Source organism: Vanellus vanellus, assembly GCF_965231255.1.
Source record: "Vanellus vanellus genome assembly, chromosome: 3".
Classification (NCBI taxonomy): domain Eukaryota; kingdom Metazoa; phylum Chordata; class Aves; order Charadriiformes; family Charadriidae; genus Vanellus; species Vanellus vanellus.
The window spans coordinates 102,931,907-102,956,880 of NC_138907.1; the positions used below are offsets into that span (position 1 = coordinate 102,931,907).

A 24,974-nucleotide genomic window follows, 5' to 3' on the forward strand; every position below is an offset into this window, starting at 1 on the left:
ATCCAGTTCAGTGAACACTAATTACGTGCTCACTGTACACCTCATTGGGTTTTCTAAGATAGGACGAAACCCCTTTTTTTGATCTGTTTTACAGGTGTTTTTCTTTCTTTTTTTCCAGAAGAACACCATGTGCACGGGTCTTTGTGTGTGAGGTGTGAACTCTTACCTGTACCTAACCGCCCTGAATGTGTTTTCGGAGCCGACGGAACCGGGCAGGTGAGGGAGAGCTGAAGGCAGGGCAGGTGAGAACTTGGGCCGGGGGGAAGGCGGGCGGCTGGAGGTGGCGGGGGTCTGCCAGGGCGGGGTGGGAGGGCTGGGGACACCTCTGGGAGCCGGCACGCTGGCCCAGCCCTCTCTGCTGGAGCCACGGGGGTGGACAGTTCAGGTACCCAGCAGTGCAGCTGGGGTGAGGTGATCATGAATACAACCGGCTGTCTTCAATGCTGCTTCTAGTTTGGGGTTGGAATCAAAGCTGCTGGGGTTTTCTTCTGCCTGGGCGTGTGTCTCGTCTTTTGGGAAGGCAGCAGCTCTGCCTCCAGCGACAGAAAAACAGGGTGCTATGGCTGTCACTGGGCTGGGCACTGCTACGTGTTTATGCATGTGGGATGTAACAGGGATGGCTTAAAGCAGAAATCTTTTTTGAGTAAGCGTGCACTGCACCTGCTGGCTTCACCAAGTCTGCAGGACGGAATTTAGCTCCTTTTATTATGATTCTTGTCTCAGTGTAAGAAATTTAAAGACTGGCCTCTATTAAGATGGGGAGGGAGGGCAGGAGGGAGCTGGGCATCCAGAGTTGTTTGGAGTTCCTTTGCATCTCTTTTAACGAATGAATACACAAAGTAAGTGTATTTCACGGTAGGGTTCGCTGGTTTAAAATCCTTCCCGAATTACACCACCAGCTCACCCTCTCTCGCAAACCCTGGGGAAGAACTCTTGTGCTTTCCTTTAAAGAACCTACATGAAGAAGTGCAAAGAGAAGCTAAGACTGACTGAATCATTGTTATTACAGTCGGATCTGAGGATTAATTGCTCCAAGCCATTTTTTTGTGTTCCTGGTTTCCCTCTTTCTGCCCTCCCTTGTCTCGTCTTGACCCCGCTGGAGCTGGGGGAGCTGCTGGTGCTCAGGTGAGGAAGGCTCTGTCCCTCCAGCAGTGGTTAAATTGTCGATAATCTTGCCATTTATTCACAGTTTGGTATTTCTGCGCTCCCGTTTTGGGTATTTAAACTCCTCTCGGGGATGTGAGAGAGGCAAGCCATCCGAGGATTTTTGTTTATTTATTTATTTATTTTAATTACGATAAAACCCAGTTTGGCCGTAATCCCCTCTCTGGTTGGAGCTTCTCCCCCCCCCCCCCCCCCCCCAGCCGCCCGCTTTTGGAGGGGGGACGGGACTGACCCCAAAACCCCGCGGCTGAGGCCGCACCGGCCCTCCTCCTGCCGGGGGGGGGGGGGGGGGTGACGCGGAGGGGAGCGGCGCCGGCCGCGGCCCCTGTCGTGGGACGTTATCCCCCCGCGGGGCGCCCCGCCGTCGCCGCCGCCGGGCGGGCGGGCCGCGCCATGGGCTCTGCGGCCGGCGGCGCCCTGAGCGAGGCCCGCGGCCGCCCTGGGCCGCAGCTGGGCCGGGGCTGCGCGGGAGGGCGCCGGCGGTGGCGGAGGCAGCGGCAGCAGCCTCCGGGGGTGGCGGAGGCCCAGCGCCGCCATTAGGAGCCCGTGGCGCGGCTTGCGCAGGCCGGGGCTTGGCCGGAGGAGGGCAAAGCCGCACGCCGTGAGTAGCGCTGGGCAGAGCAGGGCGATCGCGGCGGGGGGAGCGCGGAGGCGATGGGAGGGAGAGCGTAGCGTTTCGGTGCAAGACGTGACTGGAGTGGGGTTACTGGACAGGCTGGAAATGAGCCGGGGGGGAAGCCAGGACTTGTTCTGTCGCGGCAGACAGGCGCAGGGGCCGCTGCGTCGCCTCCCCGCCACCTCTCTCCCCCTGCTGCCGAGGGCGCTGGTGCCTTCCCCACGCTCCTGCCGTGGCTTTCAGCTCACGGGGCAACCCCACAGCCGTCACTAGCGGCTGCTGGCACGACACCGGTTGAAACCCGCGGCTGGAAACCACGGCTTCCGCTGTGCATCCTACCGGTAGCGCCGTCAGGTTACCGCCAGAGCACAGGACAGGTCTCGCAGGGCGCTCGCTGGTCGTGTACTGTTGGCGTTTCTCAGCTTCGGCAGAGTCAGACAGTTTCGTTTTCAGTTCTGGGCGCTGCAGCCCTTCCAGCGGGAGGGGACGCTCCTTTAGAGCATGCATAAGCGAAATAGGTTGAGTTATATTTAAGAGTCAGAAAGTAGTCGTGATACGTTAAATTAGGCTTGCCTTTAAAGGGGCTTTGCTGGTTGAGTTGTGCGGAAAAAAAAAATGTTTATAGGTGAGGGAGTCTGAGCATGGTGTTAAAATACAGTGAAAATAAGGCTTTTGCTTTTTTCTATTCAGTGTCAACACAGTCTTTTACTCCGAGACAGTTTTGCAGTTTGTATTTGCATCATCTAATGATATGAATTTCCCTAGATTGTACTTGTAGACTAGAATCTCGACTAGATTATATGTGTTGTAGCTCTGCAAACTGCTTCTCAGAGATTCATGTGCTCTTTTCAGTGATTTCAGTTGGACTCCACTGAGGTGACACAGTCTGCAGGCTAAGGTTTAGTTTATTCCCATAGTTGAAGGTGAGAGATAGTAGAAGGTGATAAGGACAGAACATAAATCTTGCAAAGTGAAATAGATTTTTAAAAACAACTTCACTATTAAGCTCAACAAGAAATGGTACTGATTTAATTAACCAAAGAAGACTTTATTTAGGTTTTGTTCGGTGGATTTTCGTACAGGTGGATTTGTGCTTCTATAGGAGCCATGTTAACTTCTGTGCATCCTGGCATGTTTTTTAACATTCATTCCTCACCAAAATCTGTATTTTCTGACAGTTTTTTCCTCTCTAGGTTCTTTGCTTCTGCTTTATGCCTCAGAAATACTTCAGTTCATTTGTCTGTTTTGGTTATATTTGACAGGAGAGCTGGAATCTCAAAGATTAGAAGTTTTGTGAAAATCGGTGGCTCTGGGAAGGAGAGGGGCTTAAATTAGTATCCCCAGTAAGGAACAGGCAGTTATGTTCACCACTTCATATGTTCAAGAGCTGTCAGACAAATTGATCTGTCCATAATGGCATTGGTCATTATTACTAGCCATGTCATGTGCTAGCAGCATTATGCATCTTACCGTTTGCTGTGGTTATCAAACATGAGGCAAAGATGCTCCTCCATTCTGCAGTCACAGTCCCCTGGAAAGGAATATGTGAATGGTAAGCCAGGGGCAGCGTAACAGTCCATGAATTGTATGTCATTGTGTCTGTTATGATTACAATTTCAGAACTCCATCATTAGGGGAGGATGTGCTGAAAAATCCACAAGTCCTGTCTGTTTCAATTTGAAGTTAAGGTATAAAATTATTTGTTTGGATACTAATAAGTACTACATTTTCAGACTAGGAGACCATGCAAGGCTTTGTTGTTGTTTGAAATTTTCACCAAAGGTCTGAATAAAGGTCTGGGAGCTAAGGCTTCCGAGTTGCCACCCAGTCATTGACCAGCTGGAGTAATTAAAGCTTTTTAACTTGAATGCAGAACGTTGCCTAAACAGCAGGTGCACAGCCAAAAAGAAACTGGTACTCCAAAGTGCTGTTCTTATGGACAGGCTCTGTGTTCCTTGATAAGCACTACAAAATGTGGGATTAGGTCTCTAATTTAAGGTGCTCGGTCATGGTTCTCTATAGTAGTGTGTGGAGAGAAATGGATACTGCTAGAGAGCAATTCCTCCTGCCTGTTTGAGACACTACTCAGTGTCTAAGATAGTGTTAGAGACATGCTGTTTCTTTTTCATACTTGATGTGTAAAATTGTCAAAAGGTGTATTAACATCGTATTTCCTAATTTATGTTTGTTTGTTCCTGTATCAGTGTGAGCAGGACTAATAGGCTTAGAAGACTGAAAACAAAGGATCTTCACAATATCTTGCGTCTGCAGGATTGTGGCTCTGCATTGATGTCAGTTCAGAGTTCAAGCAACATAATCCCATTACTTTTAAAATCACAATTTGGCTTTGTGAAATAAGGCAAGATGGAGGAGAGATTTAAGGCTGCCACAAACAAAAAAAAATGTGGAAATGTAGTTTAAATGCAGAAGGTAAAAGTCACCAGCCGTGAATGTTGCTGTCCTCTTAGGGCTGGAGAAAACCAGAATGCAGGGATCAAACTCTCATTGCAGGGGAGTTCTGTTTTATTCCAAATGAATGGTTAATTTACATGGAATAGTTCACATTTGTTCTAGATGAAAGTGTAGGAAATACTAGCAACAATTAGTTTAAATGAGGAAATAAGAACTTTATTGCTTTATTATCTAGCATTCTGTTGTTCACATAGTGTCAGGACAAAAGGTGGGATAGATAATGTGATGTAGCCACTACTTTTAGAGACTGATTCATGCTTAGAACTACTGTAGTGAAATACATTTGGTCTTACCTGACATGAATATAATATTCTTCCTCTGAAGACTTTGTTTAAGGGAATACATGTGGCTATATCTCAAGCATAGGACCTTATGGAAAGTCAGGAAATTGGTTTGTTTTAACTGATGACAGTATGACTTGTGAGACGGTGACTTACATGTTCAGATAATTTCACTAGAACGTTATTCCCTCCTATCTTACTCTAACGCTTAATTTTTCTGATAGCAAGCTATTTTCTCCAAGCTATGAGAGTTTATCCTCTGCTTTCAGTTATAGTTTCTCCCATTAGGACTGGCTGCAAGCTTTCTGTAAACTGCCTCTAGCTTTAGCACAAGAGTGGATTTGGGGAACATACCCAGTTATGTCCAGATACGGGCTGGGCCTTTTCTGGTGAGAGACCAAGACGAGTGTTTGTGTATAGTTTACACATGGAATATCTCTTGGAGGAGAATGGAGTCTGCAAACTAGCAATCTCGGAAGGGTACAGAAATCAAACGGATTGTGTTCTGTGCTTTCAGACCAAAGGCTAAGTCTTGAAAACATGATTCCTGCAACTGTTCACACTGTCCTGAGTGCTCTGTATTTGTGCTGCCACAGAAAGAACTGGTTACACTCGGAGGAGAAGCACAAGAAACACTAAGGATTGAAATGCGCTTGCAGCTAAAGTATCCTCATCATGAATAGGTATACAACTATCAGACAGCTTGGTGATGGGACCTACGGCTCTGTCCTCCTAGGGAGAAGCATTGAATCTGGAGAGCTAATAGCCATTAAAAAGTAAGTATTTTCATTTGTTACTTAACAGTGTATGGTCCAGGTTTTTCCATTCTGTGGTCCCCGTCCCTTGGCTGTGCTGGTTTGAGTATTTCACATTCCATGCAATGTTTGTATTTGGAGTTGTATTAGGGCAGCATGCAGAGTTCCAGATCCTTGTCTTCTCCAAAGCTCCAGCAGAAGATAAAGAGGGTGAGGTATATAGGCTTATTGTAACAGTGCTCTGCTACTGTGTGCAGTCAAGCATGTATTATGTATGTTATTTAGAGTATTCTGCAACCCTGCTTTGGAATCTGCAGCCCCTTCTGTGCTGATTACGTGGAACATACATTTCATGGTCTAATTTCCAGTGAAATGTTAATACTGCAGTGATAATTAACACAATGGGTCTCATTGTCCATTAGCTGTATCTTTATATGCTGTTACATATTGGTCTTTTCAGCTTAAAATTTTCTTAAAATTCCTTGAGAAATCCACTTGATTTTCTCTGCTGCTTCAGCAGTGACCTCAGTTTGTAAATGGCTTATTTGTCCTAGTTGTGGTAAGATACAGCTGTAAAGCGTTGCAGGCACCTTCCTGAAATACCGACCATGACCCAGGGACATACTTGTCAAAAGAGCTTTCAGTACAATGCTGTTTTGTATGAACGGTCAATAGCTGGCTTTAGCAACTTTCTAAATCCTCTGCGCTGGGGGTATTTTTCCTGTATTAAATCTTGCCAGAGACACCTTTGATTTTCATTTTGCAGCATGGTGGAAACTCAAAAATTTCAGAACAAACGAGAAGATGGTACTCTCTTAGCTTGCTTGTTAATGCCAATCCATTATCAAGAACAGAAATGGCCTGATGGCTGAACGCACAAGACAGTGACTGCAAAACCACTGCTTAATTCCACGGAATGAAAGGATTATAGTTCTTAAACTATTCTAATTATAAGAGCTGATTTCAAACTGGAAACTTACTACAATATTAAGTAATAGTGAACTATTATTTAAGTTTGACAAAGACTCAGATCTTCAAAGGGTGCCTAACTCCCTCTGAAATCCAGACTCTAAGCAGCTGGGTGTTTTTGTAAGTTTAATCTGTGCTCTTCCGTGTGTGTGCTTGTGAGCCTTCATCCTGTTGGTCCTAAAGCAGAGAATTATGTGTGAAAGAACTCAGTCATAATCAAAATGTATGTGAACAAATAGGACCATACGTTATGCACAAATACTTGTTCAGAGTTATATTCTGGTTTAGGAGAGGACAGATCTGACACAGAGTTTGTTCCTGTTAGAGCAGAGTTGCTTATAAGCTTGAAAGGAAAGATAATTGGAAAAGCATTTGGCATGATAGATGCAACTCGCAAGGGAGAGAGAAACATGGGGCGCAGTGGACACTGAAAAATGAAGAAATACAACTTAGAGGGGGAAAGTATTGAAATTACAGAGAAATCAAAATATAGAGAAGAGGAGCAAGAAGAATATGATAAAATTGAGATCCAGTGAAGTGATTTAATTTGGTCTTCATCAGATTTGTTTCAAAACTTAGTCTGAGTTGTTCATAACTGTCATAACCCTTGTTCTTGTTACAATTATACTCTACCACATTGTATACTGGAAAGAAAAATAGCATCCCCTGACTTGTTGAAGGCTCTGAAAGTTTTGCAGCAAGATAGATACATGAAAAAAGGCAGTCCTGTGTAATAGTAATGCTTTTAAATTCTAATAGTGTACCTTGTCTAGGAGGTAACACCTTATATTTTGAAGGAAAAACTGAATTGTTAAGATGTGAGGAGACTTATGGGTCTAAGACCAGCTGATGTTGGCCATGTGTTAATAATTTTTTCCCTCTGCTATTGTAGAATGAAGAGAAAGTTTTATTCCTGGGAGGAATGCATGAATCTTCGAGAGGTTAAGGTACTTGCTCCATTCAATACTTGACTTTAAATTAGACAATCCCTGTCACGTTTGGGGGTAACACCAAATTCTTTCCACCCCTTTCATCAAAAACTCCCTGCAACATGAGCTGTGGCATTACAGTTCTGTTTCCTGGCTCTGCATTTGAATGGGGTGTCTGTAGTCTTATAAAAATTCTTACTAAAACTCTTCAGTTTTACAAAAAATCATTTGGTTGTAGAGAGCTGCTTCCTCCTTGTAGTGAGTGGTGAGAGAGAGCGAGCTTTATTATCACAAAACCTGGAGTTGATTGATGTTTGTTTTTCAGAGCTTGAGAACACGTGCCCTTTGCTCAGCAGTAACCTTTGTACACGCAGTTGTTTCTGGGTAGTTGGTTTGGGGACAGACATTTAGCATGAAGTTCTGACACCAGCAAAGCTTTAGGGATATGTTCTAAGGACCTCCCTGAATTTCTAGTCCTTGCTATCGTTCTTGCCAACATGCAGAAGACCTAGGTTGCTTTTCTTAAGTACCATGTATTGGTACTGTGTTGTGACAGCAAGAACAAATGTAGAATACACTGAAGATCTAAAAAGCAGGGAGAATGAAGACCCAAGTATGCTGGTTTTGGCTAGGATAGAGTTACTTTTATTCCTAGCAGCTTGTATGTTTTGGATTTATGACCAAAACAGTGTTGGTAACACAGGGATGTTCTCCTTATTGCTGAGCAGTGCTTGTATGACCTCAAGCCACCTCTGTTTCTCACACTTCCCCACCAGCGACTCGGCTGAGGGTGGACAAGAGGCAGGGAGGGGACACAGCCAGGACAGCTGACCCCAGCTGACCAAAGGGATATTCCATATGACATTGTGCTCAGCAGTAAAAGCTGGGGGACTTTTGGAGCAATGACATTTGTCTTCCAAAGTAACCATTATGTGTGATGGAGCCCTGCTTTCCTGGAGATGGCTGAACACCTGCCTGCCACTGGGAAGCAGTGAATGAATTCCTTGTTTTGCTTTGCTTGCACACGCAGCTTTTGCTTCACCTATTAAACAGTCTATCTCAACCCATCAGTTTTCTCACCTTCTGCCCTTCTGAGTCTCTCCTGCATCCCACTGGGGGGATGAGCGAGCTCAGCCTCCCACCAGGGTTAATCCACAATACCAAGGAAGAATTTCCAGGCTTGTATTTAGTCCTGAGGCTAAACTGACTGTTACCAGTGTGAGTACAAGAAGAGTGTGAATTCTGCCAGTAAGAAGTTACTTACAGAGAAAGTGCAATTGTTTTGGTGTGCACTGTGATGCCAGATAGCTGGCTTTTGAATGACCTGTGTGCATTGATACGTATATTTTATACATATCTGGTAATACTCGGAGATCTGGCCTTTGTTCTCAGAGCTGTCTGATTATTTAAAATATTGAAGAGTTTTAGAAGCCAAGTCTTCTGCGTCAGTGAAATATTTTTTTCTTTTTCATTAGAGCAAGACCCTTATAAAATCCTGTTTGTATTTTCTGTTTCTAGTCTTTGAAGAAATTAAACCATGCTAATGTAGTAAAGCTGAAAGAAGTTATCAGGGAAAACGATCATCTGTATTTTGTGTTTGAATACATGAAGGAAAATCTTTATCAGTTAATGAAAGAAAGGTATGTGAAAGCATCACCCATTCCCGATATAACTTAATTACTTGCGTAATGTGCTTTTATCACCCCTGCTACTTTTCAAAGGACTTTGGATCATTTGTTTAGGCTTAGATCACTATGGCTTAAAGCTGTGTGCTGCAGTAGGAGCTGTGGTTGTCACTTTTGAGTGTATCCCAGACAGTTTAGTGAGAGTTTCCAGTGTCTCTTCCCAGATTAGCCTGGCACATAAGTAGAGCACTCTTTTGGGAGTTAGGAACTGTGGACTTTTAACAGCCCTCATGTTGAGGAGGTGCTGAACCCAGAACTTCCGATTTCTAGGTAAGTATTCCAACCAGCAATGCTTTTTCTATTAGAGGGTGGTATCACGGCTTCCTCAAATAAATGCATATATACAAAGTGGTTGAAATGGTAATCATGAGGGGTTAGATTCTGGATTGGTTCTAGGAATATTTTTTTTTCCTTGCAATTTGAACTGACATATCCAAAGATTGTATATTTTATTTGTCAGCATTCTCAATAAAATCTAGCTTTTTTATATTTGCTAGAGCATTAATAAAGTCTTAATTTTAGCCTTTGGACCATGATAGCATCCTCCAGAGGATAGTTAGGGGCAAAATATCTCCTTGTCATGAATTGTTCTCCGAGGAGGCCATTTTCTCTATGGACCATAGAATCGGCCTGGGAGATGACAGTAATCTCATTTCATTTAACAAAATAAGGTTATTGTTACAGTATATCTCTGTGAATACTACATAAAATACCTTTTAAAGCATAAAAATACTTATTATGCATGCACAGGTATAGAACAACTTTATCTAAATTGTACACATATATATGGATGCTGATTTGAAATTATATGAAATGATGAATCTTGAGAAAATCATTAAAGTGTATAACATACAAACCGACTATCTTTAGGAATTTCTTAGAAATGCTTGATATATCCTACCTGCTTATGAAAACAAAAAGTGCAGATGTCTGTAAGTGTGCTACACATCATATTCTTTATGGTTTAGCTAGGCCTTGCACGGCTTAGACATTGTATAAATCAAACTTTTTAGAATGTGATTTACTTGCTTAAGCCTTTGTTAAAATTGCCAGTCTTGCTGGAAGGGACTGTAGAGGAAATATGACTCTCTTTCTGCTGTAATTTAAAAAATAAGCAAATATGAAAAGCTGACTCTAGTAGCTGATCTCACTTCTGAAATATGTGATGGTCAGGTTTTTTGAGAGGAATCAAGCTCAGGAAATTGAATAAGGCCCAGACCATCGTGTTCATTCACTGTTAGGCTCTTTCTGAATAAAATTGTCACTGTTTTCCACCCCACCCCATCTCTACTTTGTTTTGGCAAGCGCAGAGGCAGCTGGTACTGAGCTGTTTGATCAGAATCCTCTCTTGGTAAGAGAGGCTGTCATTAAACCGCCTGCCATAGCTGTTTTTCTCGCCTGAATATTATGAGGAGAAGAACCTCTTGTTTTCAGTGGTAGCAGATGAGACTGTTTTTTCAGATAACAGAAGAGAAAGTAGCACATCAGCAGTTAGATAATAACAAGGTAAACTCAAAAGTATGCCTTGCATATGCTTTAGAAGAGAGGCCAGAAGAAACTGTACATGAAAAGCACTAAATTAACATGAACCCTTGCTGCCTTGAGGAGCATGCCTGATGACCTATATGTGTTAAGGTTTGTTCAGTTTGGCCAATTTTCTTTTTTCCCCTTTTTTAGTTCACTGTCGCATATAGTCTTAACATGATGTCACATAGTCTTAAAGTAATGTGTTATGGCAGTTCTGCAAATACTGTGTAAATTTTATTGGAGAAATAAACTACATGAGGGTGCTTAAAATATATCTAGTAGTTTTATTGTCATTGTTACCTTTTATCTTTGGTTCATTAGATAGCATGAGCTAATGTGTGAACTTAATCATTAATATTTATTTGTTCCCTTTTCTTTTATCCCACAGAAACAAACTGTTTCCGGAGTCTACAGTTAGGAATATTATGTATCAGATCCTGCAAGGGCTTGCATTTATCCATAAGCATGGTAAGTTATGTTTTAGCTGTAAACATTTTGAATTAGAGCAAGATAGTGTCTGTGTAAGTTGGGTTTTTTTATGAATACACTAACAATTACATTACTAGCTTTAGTAAAAGGAGTGATCAAAAGAATGGCACTATATGACAGATTCAGATTACTGAAAATACCCATATTTTATAGTTGCCTGATATTTTAGTCTGAAGGTTTGCTCAGTTCCTTTTCTGTAGATTTCTACTTTCTCAAACTGGCAGCTGGCCACTTTCTAGAACTCGTCTGATGTTAATGGGTACGTTTCTTGATAGATTTAGAGGTCCTCTGAAACTGAGAATAAAGGAAAAATTACTCTTTTCTCAAGGTACACACAGATATGCGAATAAAATGCACATTCTCTGTAAGATACACTTAAAGTAATAGAGTCAGAGTGACAAACACTTTGTTGTTTGTCACCACTTTCATTGCAAGGCCTTCCAACTAATTTTTACAATAATGATAAAAGCTAAAGCTGATGTACCAGCCAGTCGTAACAGGACTCCCTTAACTAATAAAAAAGGAATTATTTATTTTAATGATGACTTCCTCACCATGTTTTGCTGCGCTCTGCAATTCTGCCTGCTAAATACACTGTAGTGTATGTTGCCAGTCAGCTCTCAGGGTTATCAGAAGCGAAATAACATCAGTGGCCAAAGTCCTGGAAGTGAAAGGCTTGTAGGACTAGCATTTCAGTTAACTTGACGAAAACATTTACCTTTATTTTGCAAAACATTTTCAAGCTAATGGCTTTATTCTTTTTTATTTTATTTTATTTATTTATTCTTTTGGGGCTTAGATGCACTTCTGAAACCAAACTAGAAATTCCAGTCTGTTCCAATGATATACAAGATATTTAAAACCAGAAAAATAATATAATTTGTTTGCAAAAATCTAAGTCACCTTTTTTTAATAAATCGTCAGATGGATCACAGTCTTTCAGAATACCTTTTGCTGCTATTTAATGTACTATAGCTATAAAGAATGAACAATTTTGTCTCAAAACTAACTGTGTTGTTCCCTGACCTGCTACACAGTAGACTGATATTTCTGCCAAGATGTTGCAAATCCAGTTACAAAGATCTGGAAATTCATGGAAGCCTGACAGGATAGTCTTAATGGCCGTGTGGCTCACAGTGTAAGACTGGATCACAGAATCACAGAGTTTCAGAGTTGGAAGGGACCTCTAGAGACCATCTAGTCCAAGTCCCCTGCTAAAGCAGGATTGCCAGAGCACATTCCTCAGGACTGCATCCAGGCGGGTCTTGAAAATCTCCAGAGAAGGGGACTCCACAACCTCCCTGGGCAGCCTGTGCCAGTGCTCTGTCACCCTCATTGTAAAGAAGTTTTTCCGTGTACTTGAACGGGACTTCCTATGTTCCAACTTGTGCCCATTGCCCCTCGTCCTGTCACTGGGAACCATTGAAAAGAGCCTGGCTCCATCCTCCTTCAACCCACTCTTTAGATACTTGTAAGCATTCATAAGGTCTCCCCTCAGCCTTCTCTACTCCAGGCTAAAGGGTCCCAGCTCTCTCAGCCTTTCCTCATAAGGGAGATGCTCCAATCCCTTAATCATCTTAGTTGCCCTTCGCTGGACTCTCTCCAGCAGTTCCCTGTCCCTCTTGAACTGGGGAGCCCAAAACTGGACACAGTATTCCAGTTGTGGCCTCAGCAGTGCAGAGTAGAGGGGGAGAATGACCTCCCTCGACCTACTGGCCACACTCTTCCCTATGCAGCCCAGGATTCCATTGGCCTTTTTGGCAACAAGGGCACATTGCTGGGCCATGGATAATTTACTGTCTACTAGGACCCCCAGATCCTTCTCCTCAGAGCTACTTCCCAGCAGGTCCGCCCCTAACCTGTACTGGTGCCTAGCATTCTTCCTCCCCAGGTGCAGGACCTTGCACTTGCTTTTGTTGAACCTCATTAGGTTCTTCTCTGCCCAGCTCTCCAGCCTGTCCAGGTCATGCTGGATGGCAGCACGGCCCTCTGGGGTGTCAGCCACCCCACCCAGTTTGGTGTCATCAGCAAACTTGCTGAGGATACACTCTGTCCCCTCATCCAGGTCATTAATGAATATATTAAACAAAATTGGACCAAGTATTGACCCCTGGGGGACACCACTGGTTACAGGCCTCCAACTAGACTCTGTGTCGCTGATCACAACCCTCTGAGTTCTGTCACACAGCCGTCACACAGGATGTCCCAAGATTCTCTCTGCAAGAGTTCTGGAAAAGTCATATGAACTTTTTTCCACTCTCTTTATTTCTATATTCCACTCCTGTACGACATAGAAATGCTTGTCCGGTAAACTTTTTATGTTCTTTGTCCACCCAAGCTCTTAGCATCTTTTTTTTGCCATGAAATAAATTGCCTCAAAAGTATTCTGTTGGTGCATTGCATGTCTGTGCAGCAAAATACAGAAGTGATTGTACTAAATGCTAAAAGCAACCTTGATTGCCCTGTCTGGTACCTTCCATTAAGAGTCAGTAGTTCAAGCTGTCACCAGGATATCTACTTAATACCCCTAGCAAGGACATAACCTGCTGGTTGGTAAAAATCTGCAGCGCTATATCTTCAGTGCTGTCGTGTATTAATCTAGCAAATAAACATTAATATAGTTACACTGGATGATGTAGACATATCCTTTATGAATGTTCATTCTTTTCTCTTTGGGAGCATATTCAAGGCCATGGAAAAAACTAAGCATGTTAGAAGATCTCTGAAAAGGTGGTTAAAGAGCTCTAGTTACTACAGAAGGAGCTGTATATAGGAAACAGCGGTCTCAGATGTCTGCAAGAAATAAGCATAGGGACAAGTTTTCCAGACTAAGGGTGGAAGGAAATTTCAGAGACAGTAGTCGGTAATATTCTAGCACTCTTCTCTCATTTGTATTGAGAGAGCTCTTGCCAAATGTTCATTTGTGATCCAAGTTTTGCTGAATGGAGCACTAAAAAAATACGCCGAGATCCCTTGTCGGATAGGGTGATCAGTAACTGAGTGCTTGCAGATTGTTATGTTCTCAGATTTAAAAATAAGCTTAAAGTGCAAAAAAATTACCTCATGTTTCAATTTGTAATCTGTTTAAAAAAACTTTTGAAGTAATTTTTGATGTCTTTATTGCACAGTTTCCAGCACAATTAGAATTAGTAACATTAAAATGGTGAATTTTTTTATTATGTTAAAGAAGTGTCACTTGAATGGGAGATACCTGACAGAATGCTCTGAATTGATAGAAGATAGTCAGCTTGTATATGCTGTTCTTCAGTCTGACTGAACAACCAGTATACTGACTAGCTCTGATCACATATGACACTGAACTCTGTGTTGTGCTATTCAAGCTTCAGCAATAAAAACTAAAGCAAAATAATCCAGGTGGAAAATAAAGGCTACAGCTGGGGGTGATGTTGCAATGCGCATCAATATTTCATTTGAATTTTAGGGTTCTTTCACAGAGACTTGAAACCCGAAAACCTGCTTTGCATGGGACCAGAACTTGTGAAAATAGCAGACTTTGGCTTAGCCCGAGAAATCCGATCTAGACCTCCTTACACCGACTATGTATCCACAAGATGGTAAGTTGCTAGTATTCACATGCATTGTGTGAAACTTACCATCAAGCCTTTAAAGAATAAAGTATTAAATTTGTGCTGAAGGTAATACCACTTCTGATGCTCCTCTTTCTGAAACTTTCATTCAAGCTTAGCGTAATTCAAAAAGCTTCAGTTAGAGCAAGACAGTTTGCAGACAGCAGAAGCACACAAGCAAAAAGGGGACTTGATAAGACAGGTGGGACATGCTGGGATTGCTCTATGTCAGGAAGGCATTAGAGAGCTTACAAGAGCTTATGTAGGTTTTAATTCTTCATTCTAGGAAAAAAAATGAAGTCTTACATATGGGATAGGAGAGGATAGAAGCTTTTTAAGGGATGTTTGCTCTTCACAGTGAAGACTGAAGAGCTGAGTGGTTTCGTGTTCGTGTAGTCTGTTTGAATTGTGTTGATTGATGGAATTTGTTTGTTTTGTTTTGTTTTTTTCCTCTTTTACAGGTACAGGGCTCCTGAAGTCCTTCTGAGATCCACCAGTTATAGTTCTCCAATAGATATTTGGGCTGTTGGTTGTATAATGGCAGAAGTTTACACACTGAGGCCTCTCTTCCCAGGCGCCAGTGAAATTGATACTATATTCAAAATTTGCCAAGTCTTGGGGACGCCAAAGAAGGTAGTTACAGTGACATTCCAGACTGCAATAGTACTGGAGGTGTTCTGCAATACAGAATAACACAACAGCAATAAGCGTAAAAGTAATCAATTTTCATGCGTACTGCTATTGTATGGCATTGATCTCAGATATAGCAAACTTATTAAAGGAAAACTTATTTTCTGTGAAATAACCATTATGTAATTATGCTATAAAACCTGACATTCAGAGGAGGAGGCATAGACCCCTCAGCAGCAAAGTCATTAGACTGAGATTTCATTAGGTGGAAATTCCATTTTCTCATGCATTTTGCACATAAACCTGTGGTTTAGGAGGCTAGAAGTTGGAATCGTGGCAAGACTCGTGTGTCCTGATTCCATTTGTGCTTTTGACTTGGTCAGATGAAAAGCAAGACTTAACTCTCACCAGAGGTTTGAGGTGAAAGTGTCTAGTGAAATCTTTAAAACAGTCTAGAGCAAGCTGGACACAGCCTGTTACTGATAGGAGAATATATGCTAGTCTACTTAGGCACTGTGATATTTTACAGCTGAATTTTTTTTGTGATTGGAAATCTCATTCTTCCAGAACGACTGGCCTGAAGGCTACCAACTTTCAGCTTCCATGAATTTTCGCTGGCCTCAGTGTGTACCTAACAACCTAAAAACCCTCATACCTAATGCTAGCAGTGAAGCTGTGCAGCTCATGAGAGATATGCTGCAGTGGGACCCCAAAAAGCGACCAACAGCTAGTCAGGTTTGGTTTTGTTTTCTTCTTCTCACATCTGCATATGACACTTCCTTTCACTGCAAGGCACCTTTTATAGACAGTCATTTAACAGTTGCTCAAGGGTGTAGTTCTTAGAAGGGAGAAGAGCAGATGCCAAGATTGAGGTTGGAAAGGGCCTCTGGAGGTCATCTGGACCAATGCCCTGCTCTAGGCAACAAGTGTCAGTGCTCAGTCACCCTCAAAGTAAAAAAGCGTTTCCTGATGTTCAGAGGGAATCTCCTATGTTTCAGTTTGTGCCCATTGCCTCTGGTCCTGCTACCAGGCACCACTGAAAATAGCCTCACGCCATCTTCTTTGCACCTTCCCTTTAGGTATTTACATACTTTGATAAGATTGCCCTGAAGCTTCTCTTCTCCAGGCTGAACAGCCCCAGCTCTCTTCGTCTTTGCTCATATGTGAGATGCTCTGGCCCCTTATCATCTTTGTGGCCCTTCACTGGACTCTCTCCATTATGTCCATCTCTCTTTTCTGCTAGGGAGACCAAAACTGGACAGAGCCCTCCAGGTGTGGCCTCACCAGTGCTGAGCAGAGGGGCAGGATCACCGCCCTTGGCCTGCTCGCAACGCTCCTGCTCATGCAGCCCAGGATACTGCTAACCTTATTTGCAGCAAGGGCATTTTCATTAGCTCATGTTTAACTTGGTTTCTACCAGATCCTTTTCTGCAAAACTGCTTTCCAGGTAGTTTATCCCAGCACATACTGGTGCTCGGGGTTGTTCCTCCCTAGGTGCAGAACTTGGTATTTCCCCTTGTTGAACTTGATGAGGTTCCTGTCAGCCCTTTTCTCCAGCCTGTTGAGGTCCCTCTGGATGGCAGCATGACCTTCTGGTGTATCAGCCACTCATTACAATTTTGTGTCATCAGCAAACTTGCTGAGGGAGCACTCTGCACCACCATCACCATTATTAATGGAGATGTTGAACTGTATTTGCCCCAATATTGACCTCTGGGGTACACTGATACCTACTGGCCTCCAGCCAGACTTTGTTCCCCTGATCCACCACTCTGGGCAGGGCCATTCAGTCAGCTTTCAATGTGCCTCACTGTCTGCTCATCCAGCCCAGTGTTGCCTGGATAAAGCTAGCCTATGCAAAGCAGTTTGCAGGGCAGTCTCAGCTCAACAGCGCTGTAGATATGCCCCAACATCCCATACATAAGCATAGCCCAAGTCATCAGTATTGCACAAGAAGCGGTCTGGTTGATGTTGTTAATGGTAGCCACTGGTTTCAGGTATCAGTACTGTAGTGATAGTACTCGGCTAATGAAATGAGCAGGGCACCTTTTTCAAAACAGATGTGTTTCTGGGTTCAAATCTGACTTGACTTCAATAGGACCATAGCCGAACCTTTGTGATTATATCAGACCTTCAATACAAATTGTAATAAAGCTTTAAAGCTAATTAAAGCAGTTAAAAAGTACAATAGATTAAGAACTATCAAAGGTAATGAAAAGCAAAAAATACTGACTGTAACTTGGTATTAAGAGCCATTAACAAATGTTTTACAGTAAGGTACAAATATGGTGAGGAATCTCAGCTTTTGGAAGCTTTTTGCAGGAAGGGAAGATGAGTATACCTGAAACAGCAAGATGGGCAGAGATTAATTGCCTTTACTGATAACTCCTTAATTACTTGTAAGGCGGGATAAAGATATTTTTACCAACATGTCTTCCAAAAAAGAGAGAGGCTAATCTTTATAAAGGTTATATTTTGTTTCACTTGATTCAGTCTTGGAATTGGAGAATGGAAGAGATGGGATGTCTCTGGGGTCATTCAAGTCTTGATAGCTGAATCTGTGATGACAGGTGTGCACGTGTTTGCCCATACGCATGCACACACACACGAAGAGACAGCACATAATGAAACATCCCTCTAGAGCCATGTACCTGGTTAAGTATCTTACTTCTGCAGAACCTTTTCTTTTTGTTCAAGTCCACAGAGGGTTTGATAAGTTGGTATCTGTTGAAACTTTTCTACTATTGCAACATTATTCTGAAGTGGATTGTGCTTACTAAAATCTAGTGTTGAGAGATGTCTTCTGCTGTTTCCCACCCCAGAGAAAAAGGCAATTAAATTTGTACTGTCACATAGGGGTGGAGTAAGCTAAAAACTTGCATTTCCTAGGTTGGATCCTAACATCTTCATTATGTTTTAGGCACTTCGATATCCGTACTTCCAGGTTGGGCATGCCCTGGGCGTTCAGGAACTGGGGAAACAAAAGGAACTGCATAATAAATCATCTCTGCATATTAAGCCTGTCCCTCCAGCACAACCCCCTCCAAAACCTCACGCCCGCATTTCGTCAAGGCCTTTTCAACAAAGCCAGTCTTCTCAGCACTTGGTGTACCCATATAAGACAGACAACTCTGGGGCTGAGCATAGTAACTACTTACAGGAGGACAAGTCTAACCAGGTTCTTCTGCCTGCAATTCACAATAAGGTTCCTCAGCAGGTAATGATCCATCTAGCATAAGATACACCTCCTGATACGCTGCCTGATTTTTCCTTAATTGTGTTTCCTTTTCTTGTTCTCTTTCATAAGGTTCTTACACTTTACTAAAAGAACAAGAAATGGGAATGAAGAACAGTTATAACTTTCTGGTAGAAACTGGAAGTTACTTTGTTGAAATCTAAATCAAATTGCTATAAAACAAGCAAGTTGATTTCTCATTTCAAAGCCATTTTATGCTTCCTGTTGTTGTAAAGCACCACTTAAAGGATGACACTGGGACTTCATGAGTAAAAAGGGTGGTCAGTGGTCAGAATATTAATGGGACTAATGCTGGAGAGAAAAGTATTAAGCTAAATAGTATTGAAATGAGGCAGAAGAGGGCTATTGCCTTAATCCGTTTAAGGCATACAATTTAAGTGACTGAGAGTAATAGTCCCTTTGGGCTTCTATACTGGCCATGGAAAGCAACAGATTCTACATTCAGCATAAGAACCCATCATTTCTGTTGATTATACATGGAGACTGGATTCATAAGATAGATGACGAGAGCAGACAGTTTGAATGCTGCTGCTGCTAAGAGATAATTAAGTAGGGTCTGTACTGGCCTTGTACAGAGTCGCACAAGGTTGAAATGTGCTGATGAGCTTAAATGGCTGAAGAAACACAAATTTGTACCTATGTTGTCCCACAAGAAAAATACGTTTTATAAATGTCTGAGCACAGGCTTGTGGAAACATGAATGTGCATGCAGTTTTGTACTGTTAAGGTGGGTCAAGAAGTTAAAAATTGAGCTTGAGCTAGTTGTTTGGGACGTGTATAGTGAAATGTAAATAGAATTGGAATTGAGACCTAAGAAGTTTATTCTGTCAGTGCAAGATACTTTATTACAGGATGAAATGCAGAAGATACATAATAATGTCTACAGGCTACAGTTTGTGTTCTTAGCATGTTTAATGAAAGATTAGGATTCCGTTATTACAGCTCTACTGCCGCTATTACTCTTTGAGACAGGGAAAAAAAAAATCATCTTTATTCCTGTAGCCTGGTGTAAGTGCATGGGTTTGTTTCTTTTCAACCTTTATAACAGAAAACATCTGCTGGGACTGAGAATATAAATGGTGAACTTAAACAAAAAACTAGACGAAGATGGGGACATCTTGCTAGAACAGTGAAGAGTTCTGAAGACTGGGATGACTTGGAAGACCTTGATTTCAGCTCTTCCATCATGAAGATGGACTTGAAAAACAAGAAGAGGCAGAGCGATGAAACTCTGCGTAGGTAGGTTGGTTTCTTTTATGTTCATGTGCTATTTGGTCTTATATCCAGCAGGTTTCCCTCTTTTTTCATAATGTTGCTCTTTACACTTTCTATAGATCTAGAAACATATATCCAGGCTGGTAAAGGACATGCAGCTTGTCTTTCTCCTGCTTTGCCTTGGCTGCTTGTTGAATGCTGACCTTTGAATTGCAACACCTTTATTGATGGACAGTGCACCCTTCTATACAATTCCTTGTTCATTTTTCCCGTTTCAAAATGATGCTTATCTTAAATCCTCCCAAGTTAATCTTGAATATATAGTTTCTATTTCACATACAAACCATTTTTACATATTCCACACATATGAATTGTTTTGGGTGACTTTCATCCATGGAAACTGGCTTATACACAGTAGAGAAAAACTTACGGAGTTAGTTATAAAAACTTTAAGAGCAATATATAAGGGAACTAGAAGCACTAATCTGATTTTCAGGGACAGTTGTATGGCTTCAGGCTGAAAATATTCCCTGTTGTCTGTGTGTTTATGCTGTAGCAAACACAGTATGAGGAAACGATTCCTGGAGATGGGATGGAGATGAGAATGCCACCTGTGGATAAACATATGCTATAAGAATTGAACTGAGTGTAGCAATTTTTGGGTTACAGATTTGAAAGCATTTTGGACCTGAAGCCTTCGGATGCTGTAGGCTCTGGCAGCAGTGCACCTTCCCATGTGACCTTTCCACAGCAGGACACTCCCTCATTGCGAGTTTCTGCAGCAAAGCAACACTACTTGAGACATTCTAGGTATCTACCTGGTTAGTAAAAAATACTTATTTCTTTTTCTTCCTGTAAGTCCAACAGGAGTATGAAGTAGTCATTGGTATATGAGGCTTTATCTTTTGAGTTTGTGGACCAAGGGCTGCAGCTTAAAGAAAATAGCAAAGCTCTTGCTCTCCTCAATGTAGATGGTTGTGATACAAACTACATTCTAGCAGTCGAGCAACTAGATAAATCCTGCTTACAAGGAGGGGACAGAATTGTTTGTACTTCTTACTCCTGCTGGATACTCATACTTTGAAGCGTGTTAGAAAATGTCTGTTAATGTGCTGAGCTGTTCCCTGTTTCCCTAAGAAGGATAAGACTGAAAAATAAAGTGCCTTAAGTTTACCTCATGAGTATATAATACCATGAACAAAAGAAGCTAACTAACAATGGGAATATGCTTTGCTGTATCATGGAGTTAAATAGAATGCAAATCCTGTCTATAGAGGAATTGCATGCCTGTCTTCATGTTAACTTCTGCTATACTGAGACCAGCACTGGGGCAGGATGAAGTACAGGAGGTGGACAGCATGGCTGCTTGTACTTAAAATAAGCTGAACATAAATGTATCCTCTTTCATAATTTCTATTTATAAAGGCAGTGTTAGTTGTTCATTAACTTGTAGTGCTAGTACTTCAAAATTAATTAAGTAACCTAGAAGGTATTGTGATGGTAAATTTCGTCTTTTTTCCTGAAACAGTTAATTTCGATGACTTTCAAATTGGATCACTTAAAGTAGAGTTTTCATGGCTAAAAGCTGTGTTACTAGAGCAGGTTGTAAAACACATTGATCCCAAGCCTGCTATTGCTTTACAGTAAATTATGAGCACATCCTTGCATGTTAGATACCCTGCTTAAATAGGGGATGTATATTAAATACAAATAATGTGACATATGAACTCTACTGCAAACTGCACAACTTGTGGTTTCAGTAGATACACCAAAGAAGAGTACAGTACTATGAGAAATGTAATCTGCCATTATTTACTCTCAGGTTATCTTGCCACTGTTAGGCTAAAATGCTGCGTTTGATACGAAGCTTAGGTTTCATTTACGTAGCAAGGTTCGCCTTCTGTGACTTGAGTATTTGTAGCCTTGATGTAAGGATCCTGTCCCTTGACACAAGCAGCCATTGATGATAGTGGAACTATTTACAGTATTATCTTTGCAGGAATGGGGCCTATGGCTAGCCATAGCATTCCTGCATGGAGGATGGGAGGTGACCCAGAGGCACGTTAGAGTGAAAAGGTTTTGGTTAAGTTCACTGAACTGGGCAACTGCTTTAAGATTGTGCATCAGATGGAATGAATGCAAGCCTGTGTAACAAATTGCAGTGTGGTAATTTTTGTGTTTTTGCAATAGGAATAAGCACAAGGAATAGCATAGTTTCCACTTCAAACAAAGAATCTGTTCCGTCTAATCCCTGGCCCGGTTCTGGTTTGCCTGGGAAAGGTTCTGGTTTGGGAGGAAGCGTTAACAGGATGAATTCAGGTAAGAAACTGTACTTAACACTCTGAGAAAATAGGTAATGTCTCTGCAATTCCAGACAGCTGTATTTTGTGGTTACCTATTTCTAATACATCGTCAATTCCGGAGATATTTGTTACTGTGTCTGTTCTTTCTCTTGACATCAGTTATGAGCACCGTTCCTTGGATTTGGAGACTACCTTAAACTGAAACATAGTAATTTCTTCTGATGAATCCCCAAAAGTCTGGTTTGAAGTACCACATGCATAGAAGGTTGGATGGCTTAAGTCTGTTCAACCTGAAATGCTTCATCTCACCCTCAATTTCCCTTGTCAGTTTTTTATAAGTCATGGTTTCAGGTTTCCAAGTTATTTAGTCCAGCTGGTGCATAAATGGTCATAGAGGAGGAAGCACGTCTAAATTGAACTAGCCATACACACCACTCTTGTTATGTGAATAAAGCAAATAAAATCTATCATCATGTCTTTTAGTTGATGCTGTTTGAAATACTGGAATAATTATAGCTTTGAAAATTTCAGACAAAAAGCAAAATTCTTCAATTTTTCTTCTTTAGGTTTTTGGGGCATTTGGTATTTCAGGTATTTAATCCCTATTATTTGATTTGAAGTAATTAATTTGTAGATTTTTACATTAGATTTTACCAGATGTACTTAAACATGTTGATGTTTCTAGATTGTATCTATGTGCTCCCTCTGAATCTTTCTTGACTTCAGTTTTTCATGTGATGTTACAGTTCTGCAGCACAGTACTTGTTTTGCATATGTTATTAAGAAAGTGTTTGATTGAGACAATTTCTGTTGAATCTTGGCCCAGAGAAGCATTTTGGGCCTTTAGAAACTCTTGTTTAAAAAATAAAAAACTTAATATTCTGGATGTAATTTAATCAGAAAATTGTTCTTTAAAGATTCAAGATGGGAGGATGTTGTAAATGGCTAAACTACACGAGAACCTAGCACATGTCTCCTTCCTGGCTGTTCTACAAGTTTTTGCTTCTTTTGTAGCTGCATAGGATATCATTAGATTTTTTTTCCTTTTTTACTTACTACCATAATTTCCCACAATATGCTTTGCCACTGCTCTACTGCTCTAGTACATCATAGGCATATGTGCTATGGATCTGATCTGTGCATGCTAACTTGTTTAGTTTGTCCATCTGTGTTACGACTCAACACTGGTTTATTTGTATCTATTTTTGATCCAGTTTCTACAGCTTATCCTGCAGGTCATGCAGATCTGTTCCTGCTCATCTTAGGGACAAGGTTTGAGGCTGACTTTCCAAATTTGGAATGTGAATTTGTCCCAGTTTATTAAGTTGCACTCTTACTGGCTTTAGTAAGAACTTTGTGTAGCACCAGAGCCACAGATTCACTGCATAGAAATCAAGAATGTACTTGTAGGACCCAGTCAAACAAAATAATTGCAGCTGAAATGCTAAGTTTTGAACGCTTTGAGAAACCTTGAAAAAGCTGAGATGTCAAGGAGAAGCAGAAATTGCCGTTGTAAGAGCACAATTTGTACCTCTTTTCCATTAATCTTTAATGCAGTCTGATGCTGGCGGTCTCCTGAATGCAGGCATGTATAGGATCTGTGGATTTCTAGTGTGTTCATTGAAGTTCCTGTTTTCATCAGTCCTTGATCAGGCTTGATCTTGAATATGATCCATCAACGCACACCTTTATCACCTGTTGATAGTGTGGGAGATCCATTGTGTTGAGCTCAAGTGTTCCTTGCCATTTCTTTCAGGGCCCGTAGGATCAAGTGGTCTAACTAGCGGTTATATCCCTTCATTTTTGAAGAAGGAAGTAGGCTCTGCTGGGCAGAGGGTTCAGTTAGCACCAGTTGTGGATCCATCTTCTAGTAAGTATAGTACCAAAGTTGTCTTTGTCCCTTGCTCATTACTCTGGTAATGCTAGATATACACAGCACTAAATCTTTGCTTTACTTTATTTGTCAATATCTGACTGACTGGAACTATAGTTCATAGCCTTGCAGAACTTCATACGAAGGACTCGGTTTATTTTTTACTTTGTTTATGAAATATGTGGATTATCCACAGTGTATTTCGATGGAACCTAGAGGTTGGTGTGAGAGCTGGCACAGAATTCACACTTGTCAAATCAATGATATAAATGCTCCTTGTCTGATAAGGTTTTACAGATTGTATCCACTGTTTCACATCAGCAAATTCCATTCACAAAGGAGGCTTATTTGCTGGAGAAATAAGGATCTGGACCTGCATCCAGTTGCCATTCAAAGTGGACAGCTACTCACCGAACCTTTCTGCCATTGCATTTTCTTTTGTCCCTTAGATTATGCTTCTCTGAAGTCAGCGAGACCCCATCTTGGACGGCCATTGTTCAATTCGCCTACAAAAAGCACACCAAGGTTAATGCCTCTCCCACCACCAGCTCAGCCCATCCACGGCCGTGTTGACTGGTCTGCAAAGTATGGTGCTCACCGGTGATGTGTGGAAATACTCTGAACCAGTGCGTGTTTCCCATAAAATGGTGGCTAACACGAGACAATTTGATACTGTTTTGTATACCTGTAAATTTAAAAGAAACAGATCTTCTATGAGCGAGACATTTTTTGAATTTTTTTTTTACTTTTATTTGTATTAATTTGAATGCAATCTTGTACCTTTTTGTATAAAATTGTTTTGTTATATAATTGGGTCCAGTTATTTTCATAAATCTGATACATTTTGTATATATGGCTTAGGGGGTTTGGCATTTTTATATGACAAATTTTTATAACAAACTTTTTTAAAATTTAACTTCTTTATTAGATTCAACTTTTTTATAAAAGTGGATAAGAAAAGCAAAGTGGTGCAATATTGCAGTGGAAGAGAAGTACTGAGGAAGGGGCATTCATTAGACATTTTCTGAAGTTTATGTGCTAAACGAGGCTGTACAATTTCAGTGATGCCATGTCTTGGTGCCACGCTTCTGTTGTCCTATGCTCATTTGCTTTGTACTGTCATCAAAGGACTGAGTGACTAACAGTCTAAACTGTCCTCCATAGTCACTGGGAGACTGCTGAAGGACAGTGAGAGGCTTTTTTTTTTTAATTTATTTTTGCCT

At 41.4% G+C, this 24,974-nt stretch overlaps 1 protein-coding gene across 1 annotated transcript; it reads left to right on the forward strand.

Annotated features, from left to right (window-relative positions):
• Positions 1-5,208: 5,208 nt before the first annotated feature.
• On the forward strand, positions 5,209-24,792 carry CILK1 (ciliogenesis associated kinase 1; the record flags this gene model as incomplete). The annotated part of the gene is made up of 13 exons (XM_082480916.1): positions 5,209-5,309; positions 7,150-7,204; positions 8,705-8,826; positions 10,787-10,866; positions 14,330-14,462; positions 14,936-15,107; positions 15,672-15,839; positions 18,025-18,321; positions 19,409-19,599; positions 20,245-20,396; positions 21,766-21,894; positions 23,635-23,748; positions 24,201-24,792. The coding sequence occupies 13 exons, from the start codon at positions 5,209-5,211 to the stop codon at positions 24,353-24,355; spliced, it is 1,869 nt and encodes a 622-aa protein (XP_082337042.1). The 3' UTR covers positions 24,356-24,792.
• Between the last annotated feature and the right edge of the window lie 182 nt (positions 24,793-24,974).